The sequence below is a fragment of the Oncorhynchus mykiss genome, chromosome 5 (assembly GCF_057628025.1).
Source record: "Oncorhynchus mykiss isolate SJ-2025 chromosome 5, ASM5762802v1, whole genome shotgun sequence".
In the NCBI taxonomy this organism is placed as follows: Eukaryota; Metazoa; Chordata; class Actinopteri; order Salmoniformes; family Salmonidae; genus Oncorhynchus; species Oncorhynchus mykiss.
The window spans coordinates 90,733,111-90,747,823 of record NC_143026.1 but is presented as its reverse complement, the minus strand read 5'-3'; the positions used below and the strand labels follow the sequence as shown (position 1 = coordinate 90,747,823).

At 44.5% G+C, this 14,713-nt stretch overlaps 1 protein-coding gene across 3 annotated transcripts in view; it reads left to right on the top strand.

Moving 5' to 3' along the window:
* Window positions 1–12,856, top strand: part of LOC100135870 (insulin receptor) — a 178,037-nt gene extending 165,181 nt beyond the window's left edge. For 2 of the 3 annotated variants that reach the window (XM_036978849.2, XM_036978848.2), the window contains 10 exons: window positions 2,756–3,039; window positions 3,993–4,141; window positions 5,955–6,111; window positions 6,353–6,449; window positions 6,593–6,660; window positions 7,032–7,261; window positions 8,337–8,610; window positions 10,306–10,435; window positions 10,887–11,021; window positions 11,684–12,856. In XM_036978849.2, the coding sequence (XP_036834744.1) occupies window positions 2,756–3,039; window positions 3,993–4,141; window positions 5,955–6,111; window positions 6,353–6,449; window positions 6,593–6,660; window positions 7,032–7,261; window positions 8,337–8,610; window positions 10,306–10,435; window positions 10,887–11,021; window positions 11,684–12,044 (1,885 nt within the window). In that variant the 3' untranslated portion in view covers window positions 12,045–12,856. Of the gene's footprint in view, window positions 1–2,755; window positions 3,040–3,992; window positions 4,142–5,638; window positions 5,806–5,954; window positions 6,112–6,352; window positions 6,450–6,592; window positions 6,661–7,031; window positions 7,262–8,336; window positions 8,611–10,305; window positions 10,436–10,886; window positions 11,022–11,683 lie in introns of those variants that run through there. The other variant, XM_090236342.1, reaches the window with a different exon arrangement.
* The last annotated feature ends 1,857 nt before the right edge of the window (window positions 12,857–14,713 follow it).

Sequence of the window (14,713 nt, the reverse complement as noted above, 5' to 3'; positions counted from 1 at the left end):
TGCTGAATACAACAGGTGTAGTAGACCTTACAGTGAAATGCTGAATACAACAGGTGTAGGTAGACCTTACAGTGAAATGCTGAATACAACAGGTGTAGTAGACCTAACAGTGAAATGCTGAATACAACAGGTGTAGGTAGACCTTACAGTGAAATGCTGAATACAACAGGTGTAGTAGACCTTACAGTGAAATGCTGAATACAACAGGTGTAGTAGACCTTACAGTGAAATGCTTACTTACGAGCCCCTAACCAACAATGCAGTTTTTTAAATGGATTAGAATTAAAGTAATTAAAGCAGCAGTAAAATAATAATGAGACTATATACAGGGGGGTACCGGTACAGAGTCAATGTGGAGGCTATATACAGGGGGTACTGGTACAGAGTCAATGTGGAGACTATATACAGGGGGTACCGGTACAGAGTCAATGTGGAGACTATATACAGGGGGTACCAGTACAGAGTCAATGTGGAGGCTATATATACAGGGGGTACCGGTACAGAGTCAATGTGGAGACTATATACAGGGGGTACCGGTACAGAGTCAATGTGGAGGCTATATATACAGGGTGTACCGGTACAGAGTCAATGTGGAGACTATATACAGGGGGTACCGGTACAGAGTCAATGTGGAGGCTATATACAGGGTGTACCGGTACAGAGTCAATGTGGAGACTATATACAGGGGGTACCGGTACAGAGTCAATGTGGAGGCTATATATACAGGGGATACCGGTACAGAGTCAATGTGGAGACTATATACAGGGGGTACCGGTACAGAGTCAATGTGGAGGCTGTATACAGGGGATACCGGTACAGAGTCAATGTGGAGACTATATACAGGGGGTACCGGTACAGAGTCAATGTGGAGGCTATATATACAGGGGGTACCGGTACAGAGTCAATGTGGAGGTTATATACAGGGGGTACCGGTACAGAGTCAATGTGGAGACTATATACAGGGGGTACTGGTACAGAGTCAATGTGGAGGCTATATACAGGGGGTACCGGTACAGAGTCAATGTGGAGACTATATACAGGGGGTACCGGTACAGAGTCAATGTGGAGGCTATATACAGGGGGTACCGGTACAGAGTATTACGGTACAGAGTCAATGTGGAGGCTATATACAGGGTATTACGGTACAGAGTCAATGTGGAGGCTATATACAGGGGGTACCGGTACAGAGTCAATGTGGAGGCTAAATACAGGTGGTACCGGTACAGAGTCAATGTGGAGGCTACATACAGGTGGTACCAGTACAGAGTCAATGTGGAGGCTATATACAGGGGGTACTGGTACAGAGTCAATTTGGAGGCTATATACAGGGTGTACCGGTACAGAGTCAATGTGGAGGCTATATACAGGGGGTACTGGTACAGAGTCAATGTGGAGGCTATATACAGGGGGTACCGGTACAGAGTCAATGTGGAGGCTATATACAGGGTGTACCGGTACAGAGTCAATGTTGAGGCTATATACAGGGGGTACTGGTACAGAGTCAATGTGGAGGCTATATACAGGGGGTACCGGTACAGAGTCAATGTGGAGGCTATATACAGGGTGTACCGGTACAGAGTCAATGTGGAGGCTATATACAGGGGGTACTGGTACAGAGTCAATGTGGAGGCTATATACAGGGGGTACCGGTACAGAGTCAATGTGGAGGCTAAATACAGGTGGTACCGGTACAGAGTCAATGTGGAGGCTATATACAGGGGGTACCGGTACAGAGTCAATGTGGAGGCTATATACAGGGGGGTACCGGTACAGAGTCAATGTGGAGGCTATATACAAGGGGGGGTTCCGGTACAGAGTCAGTGTGGAGACTATATACAGGGGGTACCGGTACAGAGTCAATGTGGAGGCTATATACAGGGGGTACTGGTACAGAGTCAATGTGGAGGCTATATACAGGGGGTACCGGTACAGAGTCAATGTGGAGGCTAAATACAGGTGGTACCGGTACAGAGTCAATGTGGAGGCTATATACAGGGGGTACCGGTACAGAGTCAATGTGGAGGCTATATACAAGGGGGGGTTCCGGTACAGAGTCAGTGTGTGGGGGCTATATACAGGGGGTACCGGTACAGAGTTAATGTGGACACTATGTACTGGGGGGTACCGGTACAGAGTCAATGTGTGGTAGGCACTGGTTAGTTGAGGTAATATGTACATGTAGGTAGAGTTATTAAGTAACTATGAATAGATGATAACAACAGAGAGTAGCAGTGGTGTAAAAGAGGGGGGGGGCGCAATGCAAATAGTCTGGGTAGCAATTTGATTAGGCGTTCAGGAGTCTTATGGCTTGGGGGTAGAAGCTGTTTAGAAGCCTCTTGGACCTAGACTTGGCGCTCCGAGTCAGTAGATTGGTGTTGTAAAAGTCAGGCTTAAGTTAAAGGACCTTGTGACCAGAGGACAAGACTACTTACTATAGACTCTTAACTCGCAACGCCTCTTTCTCTCTTCACCTAACCTTGCATGGAGAAGAGTAGGTCAATTCATGACAATTGGTCAAACACTTTTTGATTTAGGTGCTGTGTTGGGTTGTTAAAATGGGCTTTCTAGGTTGGAGAAACCAACGTGGAGCTTCAGCAGAGGTCTGTATGGTAGGTAGGTTAGTCCCATAGGACAACCAGGTCTTTGATTATTGTGAAAGTTATCAATGACTTTCCTTCTGCTTAGAACTGTTTTAGTCTTCGCTCTTTGTTTCCTGTGTAACACGCCTCATCTCCCCTGGCCTTTTCTTCTTCAGACCGTCTCGTCGACGCCGCTCAGTGGGTGTGGCCAACGCCACCCTGCCTCGCTTCCTGACCACTCCCCCCACCCTGCCCAACGCGTCGACCACGCCCAGCCCAGAGGGCGAGGGGGCGGAGGGCTCCAAGGTGACACTTGTGGTGTTCGCCAAGGAGTCAACCGTCATCTCCAACCTGCGCCACTTCACCAGCTACCAGATAGAGATCCATGGTTGTAACCACCCCTCGGACTCACAACGCTGCAGCATGGCCACTTACGTCAGCGCGCGCACCATGCCCGAGGGTAAGGCAGTACACACTAACAGACTACAGCATGCCCGAGGGTAAGGCAGTACACAGTAACAGACTACAGCATGCCCGAGGGTAAGGCAGTACACACTAACAGACTACAGCATGCCCGAGGGTAAGGCTGTACACAGTAACAGACTACAGCATGCCCGAGGGTAAGGCTGTACACAGTCGCACACAGTAACAGACTACAGCATGCCCGAGGGTAAGGCAGTACACAGTCGCACACAGTAACAGACTACAGCATGCCCGAGGGTAAGGCTGTACACAGTCGCACACAGTAACAGACTACAGCATGCCCGAGGGTAAGGCTGTACACAGTCACACACAGTAACAGACTACAGCATGCCCGAGGGTAAGGCAGTACACAGGAACAGACTACAGCATACCCGAGGGTAAGGCTGTACACAGTCGCACACACTAACAGACTACAGCATGCCCGAGGGTAAGGCTGTACACAGTAACAGACTACAGCATGCCCAAGGGTAAGGCTGTACACTGTAACAGACTACAGCATGCCCGAGGGTAAGGCTGTACACAGTCCCACACAGTAACAGACTACAGCATGCCCGAGGGTAAGGCTGTACACAGTAACAGACTACAGCATGCCCAAGGGTAAGGCTGTACACTGTAACAGACTACAGCATGCCCGAGGGTAAGGCTGTACACAGTCCCACACAGTAACAGACTACAGCATGCCCGAGGGTAAGGCTGTACACAGTAACAGACTACAGCATGCCCAAGGGTAAGGCTGTACACTGTAACAGACTACAGCATGCCCAAGGGTAAGGCTGTACACAGTCACACACAGTAACAGACTACAGCATGCCTGAGGGTAAGGCTGTACACAGTCACACACACTAACAGACTACAGCATGCCCGAGGGTAAGGCTGTACACAGTCGCACACACTAATGATGGTTCTGCCTGTGTTCTCCTCTCCCTGCAGAGAAAGCTGATGACATTGTGGGCCAGGTGAGCCATGAGATTGTGTTGGAGAACCCAGACTCTGTCCACATCAAGTGGCTGGAACCCAAAGCCCCCAACGGCATGATCATCCTGTACGAGATCAATTACAGGAGGATAGGTGACCCTGAGGTCAGTACCAATACTAGAATCAAATACAGGAGGGTAGGTGACCCTGAGGTCAGGACCAATACTAGAATCAAATACTGTAGGATAGGTGACCCTGAGGCCAGTACCAATACTAGAATCAAATACTGTAGGATAGATAGGTGACCCTGAGGTCAGTACCAATACTAGACTCAGCTACAGGGGGATAGATAGGTGACCCTGAGGTCAGTACCAATACTAGACTCAGCTACAGGAGGATAGATAGGTGACCCTGAGGGCAATACCAACACTAGACTCAGCTACAGGGGGATAGATAGGTGACCCTGAGGTCAGTACCAATACTAGACTCAGCTACAGGAGGATAGATAGGTGACCCTGAGGGCAATACCAATACTAGACTCAGCTACAGGGGGATAGATAGGTGACCCTGAGGTCAGTACCAATACTAGACTCAGCTACAGGAGGATAGATAGGTGACCCTGAGGGCAATACCAACACTAGACTCAGCTACAGGGGGATAGATAGGTGACCCTGAGGTCAGTACCAATACTAGACTCAGCTACAGGAGGATAGATAGGTGACCCTGAGATCAGTACCAATACTAGATTCAGCTACAGGAGGATAGATAGGTGACCCTGAGGTCAGGACTAATACTAGAATCAAATAACTGTTTCTATCAATCCATTTCCCCCTTGCTCTTACTTGTTTTGGATGTTTGTTGACTTGAGTTTACAGTAGTAGTCATTTGTAGGTGTTTGGCTCGGAAAGGGCAGTGACGGGGTGTTATTAGGTTTGTGTTACAAACCGTTCCTATTATTTGGGCCAGGATTAGTTTATTAGGTGCATACCTGGTTGCTACAGTCTGAATTTGATACTGGCTAGTTGTTTTTCAACCATATTGTCAGGGCTCATAATCATGGTCTTGTGCATTATGCTGAAAAACAGCCACAGCAATTATGAAAGAAAATCTACGGTTTGTCTATAGTTCTGATTGTCACCCCCTGTAGTGTGTGTGTGTGTGTGCTGAATGTGTGGACTCATCACTCATTGGTATTCACTACTGCACCGTCTTACCCAGGGAGCCTGTAGTAGATCTGTTACCATGGCGATTGAAACAGGAACTGCACCCACCCTCCCTTCCCCTCGTGTAAACAAATAGATGTCTCAGTAACCAAGGAATTAAGAGCTTTGATTCCTCTGCAATGACAATGACAATGCTCTGTACTTTTTACTGACACGGACAGTGGTTTAAAGAAATCTGGACAAATATTTAATTGTGAAAGGTAATCATATATGCTTCTTATTTTGTTGTTGTATGTAAGATAATATATTGACAAGATTGAGTGTTAGTATGCTAGGTTGAAAGCTTTGATTCGCAGACTTTGTTGTTACGGCCAGCGACGCCTCGTCTATTATAAACCCTGATACTCACAGTCACACCCTTTATACAACACTGCGTGTGATTTAGTGGAATTACCTTGCTATAACCACTCTATAACCCTGTATTAATCTGCGTTCCAGGAGCTGCATCACTGCGTGTGATTTAGTGGAATGACCTTGCTATAACCACTCTATAACCCTGTATTAATCTGTGTTCCAGGAGCTGCATCACTGCGTGTGATTTAGTGGAATTACCTTGCTATAACCACTCTATAACCCTGTATTAATCTGTGTTCCAGGAGCTGCATCACTGCGTGTGATTTAGTGGAATTACCTTGCTATAACCACTCTATAACCCTGTATTAATCTGCGTTCCAGGAGCTGCATCACTGCGTGTGATTTAGTGGAATTACCTTGCTATAACCACTCTATAACCCTGTATTAATCTGCGTTCCAGGAGCTGCATCACTGCGTGTCCAGGAAGACCTACGCCCAGATCGGAGGCTGCAGGCTTCGTGTGGTGCATCCTGGGAACTACACTGTGAAGATCCGTGCCACCTCGCTGGCAGGAAATGGCTCCTGGACTAAACCCACCTATTTCTTCATGCCCGACAGTAGGTCCTGCCCACCTGGGCCAATGTACTTACTTTGTCTGAAATTATATATATTGTTTTGCGATATATTTATTGCAAATTATTTGTTTTTTTTCACACGCGTCAGAAAAACATGACAATAAAAGAACATCACTTCCACCCCCCCACACATGGGGGAGTACAGCATACTCTGGACACATTTGAACAGATCATGTTGCCATGACCGTGACTGACCAATGGCTGCTTGCTGTGTTTGTTGCAGAGGACATTGTTTCACTGAACATTATCATTGGCCCAGTCATCTGCTTCATCCTGCTGCTCTTCGTGGGAGGCGGAGTCTTCATGGTCTATAAGAAAAAGTAAGACTTTTTTTTGGTATCATTTTATTTATTTTGCCTTTTATTTTTACCAGCCAGGTAATTATTTACAATGATGGCTTGGCAAGACAAATAAACAAATATGCAAGAATATCTTTGACTCTTCTTTTGACCGTGTGTATCAGACAAATTGAGGGACCCACTGGACCTCTGATCGCCTCGTCCAACCCGGAGTACCTGAGCGCCAGCGACGGTAAGGACAACCACGAACCCCACCTCAAACCGGTCTGTTTTCCTGTGAGATGGTGTATGTGCTAAAAAACAAACAGTGTAATACATTAAGTATTAAGTACATTAGGTATTAAGTACATTATGTATTAAGTACATTATGTATTAAGTACATTAGGTATTAAGTACATTAGGTATTAAGTACATTAGGTATTAAGTACATTGGGTATTAAGTACATTGGGTATTAAGTATTAAGCACATTAGGTATTAAGCACATTAGGTATTAAGCACATTAGGTATTAAGCACATTAGGTATTAAGCACATTAGGTATTAAGTACATTAGGTATTAAGTAGTGAACTAATAGGATAACTTTGTTCCCTTTGTGTGGTGTAGTATACATACCGGATGACTGGGAGGTGGCGAGGGAAAAGATCAACATCCTCAAGGAGCTGGGTCAGGGCTCGTTTGGCATGGTCTACGAGGGCGTCGCCAAGGACATCGTGAAGGGCGAGCCGGACACGCGCGTGGCAGTGAAGACGGTCAACGAGTCGGCCAGTCTGAGAGAGAGGATCGAGTTCCTCAACGAAGCCTCCGTCATGAAGGCCTTCAGCTGCCACCATGTGGTAAGAAACCTATTCATTCACTATATAATATATTACTGTCAGAATATGTACTGCACGTGACACGACGCTCCTCCCCTCCGCTTGGGCAACAAAAACAATAACAGGGGCGGACGTTGGCGCTGTTTCCCCTATTGTGGAGCCCATCTTTAAATTGAGTAGATTTTCTCAAGTTATTATGTAGAGAAATGTGTACATATATATTTTAATGTTCTTAACTCTCCCTGTTCTCTCTGTCTGTAGTGTAGTGACTAATTATCTCTGTCTGTAGTGTAGTGACTAATTATCTCTGTCTGTAGTGTAGTGACTAATTATCTCTGTCTGTAGTGTAGTGACTAATTATCTCTGTCTGTAGTGTAGTGACTAATTATCTCTGTCTGTAGTGTAGTGACTAATTATCTCTGTCTGTAGTGTAGTGACTAATTATCTCTGTCTGTAGTGTAGTGACTAATTATCTCTGTCTGTAGTGTAGTGACTAATTATCTCTGTCTGTAGTGTAGTGACTAATTATCTCTGTCTGTAGTGTAGTGACTAACTCTCTCTGTCTGTAGTGTAGTGACTAATTATCTCTGTCTGTAGTGTAGTGACTAATTATCTCTGTCTGTAGTGTAGTGACTAATTATCTCTGTCTGTAGTGTAGTGACTAACTCTCTCTGTCTGTAGTGTAGTGACTACGTCTCCCTGTTCTCTCTGTCTGTAGTGTAGTGACTACGTCTCCCTGTTCTCTCTGTCTGTAGTGTAGTGACTAAGTCTCCATGTTCTCTCTGTCTGTAGTGTAGTGATTAACTCTCTCTGTCTATAGTGCAGTGACCAACTCTCCCTGTTCTCTCTGTCTGTCTGTAGTGTAGTGACTAAATCTCCCTGTCTGTAGTGTAGTGACCAACTCTCCCTGTTCTCTCTGTCTGTCTGTAGTGTAGTGACCAACTCTCCCTGTTCTCTCTGTCTGTCTGTAGTGACCAACTCTCCCTGTTCTCTCTGTCTGCAGTGTAGTGACTAACTCTCTCTGTCTGTAGTGTAGTGACCAACTCTCTCTGTCTGTAGTGTAGTGACCAACTCTCCCTGTTCTCTCTGTCTGTAGGTGCGTCTGCTGGGTGTGGTGTCTAAGGGCCAGCCGACTCTGGTGGTGATGGAGCTGATGACCCACGGGGATCTGAAGAGCTTCTTGCGGGCCCTCCGTCCAGACTCCGAGAGTAACCCCACAGGGAAGCCCCCTCCCACACTGAAAGAGATGATCCAGATGTCAGGAGAGATAGCAGACGGCATGGCCTACCTCAACGCCAAGAAGTTTGTCCACAGAGATCTAGCTGCCAGGAACTGCATGGTGGCTGAGGACAACACCGTCAAGATCGGAGGTACAGTACATTAAGACTGTACCAAACATGTGATTCTCTCTGTGATGGTACCAAACATGTGATTCTCTCTGTGATGGTACATTACATTAAGACTGTACCAAACATGTGATTCTCTCTGTGATGGTACCAAACATGTGATTCTCTCTGTGATGGTACAGTACATTAAGACTGTACCAAACATGTGATTCTCTCTGTGATGGTACCAAACATGTGATTCTCTCTGTGATGGTACAGTGCATTAAGACTGTACCAAACATGTGATTCTCTCTGTGATGGTACAGTACATTAAGACTGTACCAAACATGTGATTCTCTCTGTGATGGTACCAAACATGTGATTCTCTCTGTGATGGTACAGTGCATTAAGACTGTACCAAACATGTGATTCTCTCTGTGATGGTACAGTACATTAAGACAGTACAGTACATGTGATTCTCTCTGTGATGGTACCAAACATGTGATTCTCTCTGTGATGGTACAGTACATTAAGACAGTACAGTACATGTGATTCTCTCTGTGATGGTACCAAACATGTGATTCTTTCTGTGATGGTACAGTACATTAAGACTGTACCAAACATGTGATTCTCTCTGTGATGGTACCAAACATGTGATTCTCTCTGTGATGGTACCAAACATGTGATTCTCTCTGTGATGGTACCAAACATGTGATTCTCTCTGTGATGGTACATTACATTAAGATTGTACCAAACATGTGATTCTCTCTGTGATGGTACCAAACATGTGATTCTCTCATTGATGGTACATTACATTAAGATTGTACCAAACATGTGATTCTCTCTGTGATGGTACCAAACATGTGATTATCTCTGTGATGGTACACTACATTAAGACTGTACCAAACATGTGATTCTCTCTGTGATGGTACCAAACATGTGATTCTCTCTGTGATGGTACAGTACATTAAGACTGTACCAAACATGTGATTCTCTCTGTGATGGTACATTACATTAAGACTGTACCAAACATGTGATTCTCTCTGTGATGGTACCAAACATGTGATTCTCTCTGTGATGGTACAGTACATTAAGACTGTACCAAACATGTGATTCTCTCTGTGATGGTACATTACATTAAGACTGTACCAAACATGTGATTCTCTCTGTGATGGTACCAAACATGTGATTCTCTCTGTGATGGTACCAAACAAGTGATTCTCTCTGTGATGGTACACTACATTAAGACTGTACCAAACATGTGATTCTTTCTGTGATGGTACAGTACATTAAGACAGTACAGTACATGTGATTCTCTCTGTGATGGTACCAAACATGTGATTCTTTCTGTGATGGTACAGTACATTAAGACAGTACAGTACATATGATTCTCTCTGTGATGGTACCAAACATGTGATTCTCTCTGTGATGGTACACTACATTAAGACAGTACAGTACATGTGATTTTCTCTGTGATGGTACCAAACATGTGATTCTCTCTGTGATGGTACAGTACATTAAGACAGTACAGTACATGTGATTCTCTCTGTGATGGTACCAAACATGTGATTCTCTCTGTGATGGTACTATTTCAACAAGTACATCATGCCTGGTGTATGAGACTTGGGTTAATATTTCAGGAGTGGTAGAATGCTGTATTGTAACAAAGCGGCTTGTGTGTGCCTGTGGTTGATATTTATGTATGTATATATATATATATACACGACTGTGTTTCTCCAGACTTTGGTATGACCAGAGATATCTACGAGACGGACTACTACCGCAAGGGAGGGAAGGGTCTGCTTCCTGTCAGGTGGATGGCTCCTGAGTCGCTCAAGGACGGAGTGTTCACCGCTCATTCAGACTGCTGGTGAGGAAGAGGATACACCTGGGCTGTCGCTGATGTCATAAAGGCCTGTCTACTCGACCTGTTTCAGCCACTCTATTCAATCTCTTGATGAGCAAGAACCCCCCCCCATTACAGCCCCCTTTGTGTCTACAGTAACTCTGTCAGCATTGTTCTATTCTGTTGTTACACTAGTCCAGGGGGGGATTCAAATCTAACCCTAGCTATGGCCTGCGACATCCAGACTACTGCTGGTTTGCTGTTCTACCTGATGATTAATTGTAGCCACCTAATGTCCCAGGTCTAAATCAGCCCCGTAGACGATTAAAATAAAACAGATTAACTGGTTTCAAGGTCCAGAGTTGAATTTGAGGCCACTAGTCTTTTATTTCCTTATTCACATCCTGTTTTTTTTTGTGGTTTTTTTTGTCTTGAGATAATATCTATCCGGTCATGTCTGTCTGTCTGACCCCAGGTCGTTTGGCGTGGTGTTGTGGGAGGTCAGTACCCTGGCAGAGCAGCCGTACCAGGGCCTGTCCAATGAACAGGTCCTCAAGTTCGTCATGGACGGAGGATACCTGGACAGACCAGAGAACTGTGAACAGAGGATGTAAGTGTCTCAAACACTAGACTTTTAGTCTCCCTGTTCTCTTTGTCTGTAGTGTAGTGACCAACTCTCCCTGTACTCTCTCTGTCTGTAGTGTAGTGACTAACTCTCCCTGTTCTCTCTGTCTGTCTGTAGTGTATTGACTAAGTCTCCCTGTTCTCTCTGTAGTGTAGTGACTAACTCTCTCTGTCTGTAGTGTAGTGACCAAGTCTCCCTGTTCTCTCTGTCTGTCTGTAGTGTAGTGACCAACTCTCCCTGTTCTCTCTGTAGTGTAGTGACCAACTCTCCCTGTCCTCTCTCTGTCTGTAGTGTAGTGACCAAGTATCCCTGTTCTCTCTGTCTGTCTGTAGTGTATTGACTAAGTCTCCCTGTTCTCTCTGTAGTGTAGTGACTAACTCTCTCTGTCTGTAGTGTAGTGACCAAGTCTCAGTTGTCTTTTACGTTGATATCCACTACCAAGCATACAAAGTACACAATGTATATTATTTTGAATTGGTTAACAGTTTGAGTTACCAACTACTACATGCATACAATATTCCAGGGCTAGTTGTGTTTCAATGGGGACTAACCGAGGTGAGCTGCTTGTGCATATAGCACATAGATTCTCTCTCGTTCATTCATCTTTCTCCTTCTCCACCATCTTTCTCCCTCTCCTCCTCCCTCAGCCACAACCTGATGTCTATGTGCTGGCAGTACAACCCCAAGATGCGTCCCACCTTCCAGGAAATCATCGAGATGTTAAAGGAGGACCTTCACCCCAGTTTCCAGGAGGTGTCCTTCTTCTACAGCGAGGAGAACAAGCCCCCGGAGACGGAGGAGTTTGACTTGGACCTGGAGAACATGGAGAGCATCCCGCTGGACCCGTCGTCCTACTCCCAGAGAGAGGACAGAGACAGTCTGTCCAGAGATGAGGGACCTAGTCAAGGCCTGAGGGGCAATTACGAGGAACACGTGCCCTACACGCACATGAACGGTGGCAAGAAAAACGGACGAATCTTATCGTTGCCCAGATCCAGCCCTTCCTAACATTTTCTCTTCTCTTCAGCTCCTTTGATTCTGTCGTTTTCTAATTTTTTTATTTTTTATTGTATTACTCTTTCCCTAGCCCTTCAAAAAAACAAATCAAAAAACAGATCTCAGGACTTTTTTTTCATTTCTTCCTCACAGCTGCCAAGCATGGCGGCACAGGATGCAAACGTTTTGGTATATGTTGAGACATTTTCGCATTTATCCAGAATCATCTACTACAACTTTCTACTCTCTTTATTTTGTTTTTCACAATTGCCAAGTTTCCAGGACTGGTCGCTGGGAAAAAAAGAAAAAAAAACTGCGAACACACAGCTTAAAGAACCATAAGGCTGCTCCAGATCTCTCTCTCTCTGTCTCTGTCTCTCTCTGTCTCTCTCTGTCTCTCTCTGTCTCTCTCTGTCTCTCTCTGTCTCTCTCTGTCTCTCTCTGTCTCTCTGTGTCTCTCTCTGTGTCTCTCTCTGTGTCTCTCTCTGTGTCTCTCTCTGTGTGTGTCTCTCTCTCTCTCTCTCTCTCTCTCTCTCTCTCTCTCTGTCTCTCTCTCTCTGTCTCTCTCTCTCTCTCTCTCTCTCTCTCTCTCTCTCTCTCTCTCTCTCTCTCTCTCTCTCTCTCTCTCTCTCTCTCTCTCTCTCTCTCTCTCTCTCTCTCTCTCTCTCTGTCTCTGTCTCTCTGTCCCATCTCTCCTCCCCAGGCTGTCCCATCTCTCCTCCCCAGGCTGTCCCATCTCTCCTCCATTCTCCTGTTTCGTTTTCAAGTGAAAATGTTTTCAGATAGTGGCCTTTTTATATATGGCTTATAAACAAAGAGAAGTGTATCAATGCTTGTGTTCTTTTCCTTTGAACAATGACTAAACAGTTTGGAAATGTGGGACGGCATAGACTCTCTCCTAGAACAAATGTCTATTTGTAGAGGAACGTTTATTTTCTTTTTTTTCTGCAGAATACTAAACTTCACAGATTATTGTGGTGTTTGGTGAATGAATAGTTGTAATTTATTCGCTTTTTTTTTTTTTGTCTCATCTCTTTGTTTTATTTCTGTGTCCTCGTTATGGCTGAAGGATATTTAAACAGTTAAAGTTGGACAAAACAATTCCTCCGACTGACCAATAGCTGCTGCTTTGATATATTTTAGTGGGTATAGAATATATATATATATATCTATCCTATCATATATATATATATATATATATATATATATATATATATATATATATATATATATATAGAATATACAGTACCAGTCAAATGTTTGGAGACACCTACTCATTCCGGGGATTATTATTTTTTTTTACTATATTCTACATTGTAAAATAATAGTGAAGACATCAAAACAATGAAATAACACATGTGGAATCATGTAGTAACCAAAAAAAGTGTTAAACAATTCAAAATATATTTTATATTTGAGATTCTTCAAAGTAGCCACCCTTTGCCTTGATGACAGCTTTGCACACTATTGTCATTCTCTCAACCAGTTTCATGAGGAATGCTTTTCCAAAAATCTTGAAAGTGTTCCCACAAATGCTGAGCAGTTGTTGGCTGCTTTTTCTTCACTCTGCGGTCCAACTCTTCCCAAACCATCTCAATTGGATTGAGGTCGGATGATTGTGAAGGCCAGGTCATCTGATGCAGCACTCCATCACTCTCCTTCTTGGTCAAGTAGCCCTTACACAGCATGAGGTGTGTTTGGGGTCATTGTCCTGTTGAAAAACAAATGATAGTCCCACTAATTGCAAACCAGATGGGATGGCGTATCGATGCAAGATGCTGTGGTAGCCATGCTGGTTTAGTGTGCCTTGAATTCTAAACGAATCACTGACAGTGTCACCAGCAAAGCACCATCACACCACCACCTCCATGCTTCACGGTGGGAACCACACATGCAGAGCTCATCCGTTCACCTACTCTGCGTCTCACAAAGACACGGCGGTTAGAACCAAAAATGTCAAATTTGGACTCACCAGACCAAAGAACACATTTCCACAAGTCTAATGTCCATTGCTCGTGTTTCTTGGCCCAAGCAAGTCTCTTCTTCTTATTGGTGTCCTTCATTAGTGGTTACCTTGCAGCAATTTGACCATGAAGGCCTGATTCACACAGTCTCCTCTGAACAGTTGATGTTGGGATGTGTCTCTTACTTGAACTCTGTGAAGCATTTATTTGGGCTGCAATCTGAGGCTGGTAACTCTAATGAACTTATCCTCTGCAGCAGAGGTAACTCTGGGCCTTCCTTTCCTGTGGCGGTCCTCATGAGAGCCAGTTTCATCGTAGTGCTTGATGGTTTTTGCGACCCCACTTGAAGAAACTTTAAAAGTTCTTGAAATTTTCCTTTTTGACTGACCTTCATGTCTTATAATGATGGACTGTTGTTTCTCTTTGCTTATTTGAGTTGTTCTTGCCATAATGTGGACTTGGTCTTTTCTCAAATAGGGCCATCTTCTGTATACCACTCCTACCTTATCACAACATAACTGATTGGCTCAAACGCATTAAGAAGGATAGAAATTCCACAAATTAACAAGTCACACTTATTAATTGAAATGCATTCCAGGTGACTACCTCATGAAGCTGGTTGAGAGAATGCCAAGAGTGTGCAAAGCTGTCATCAAGGCAAAGGTTGGCTACTTTGGACAATGTCAAATATTACATATATTTTGATTAACACTTTTG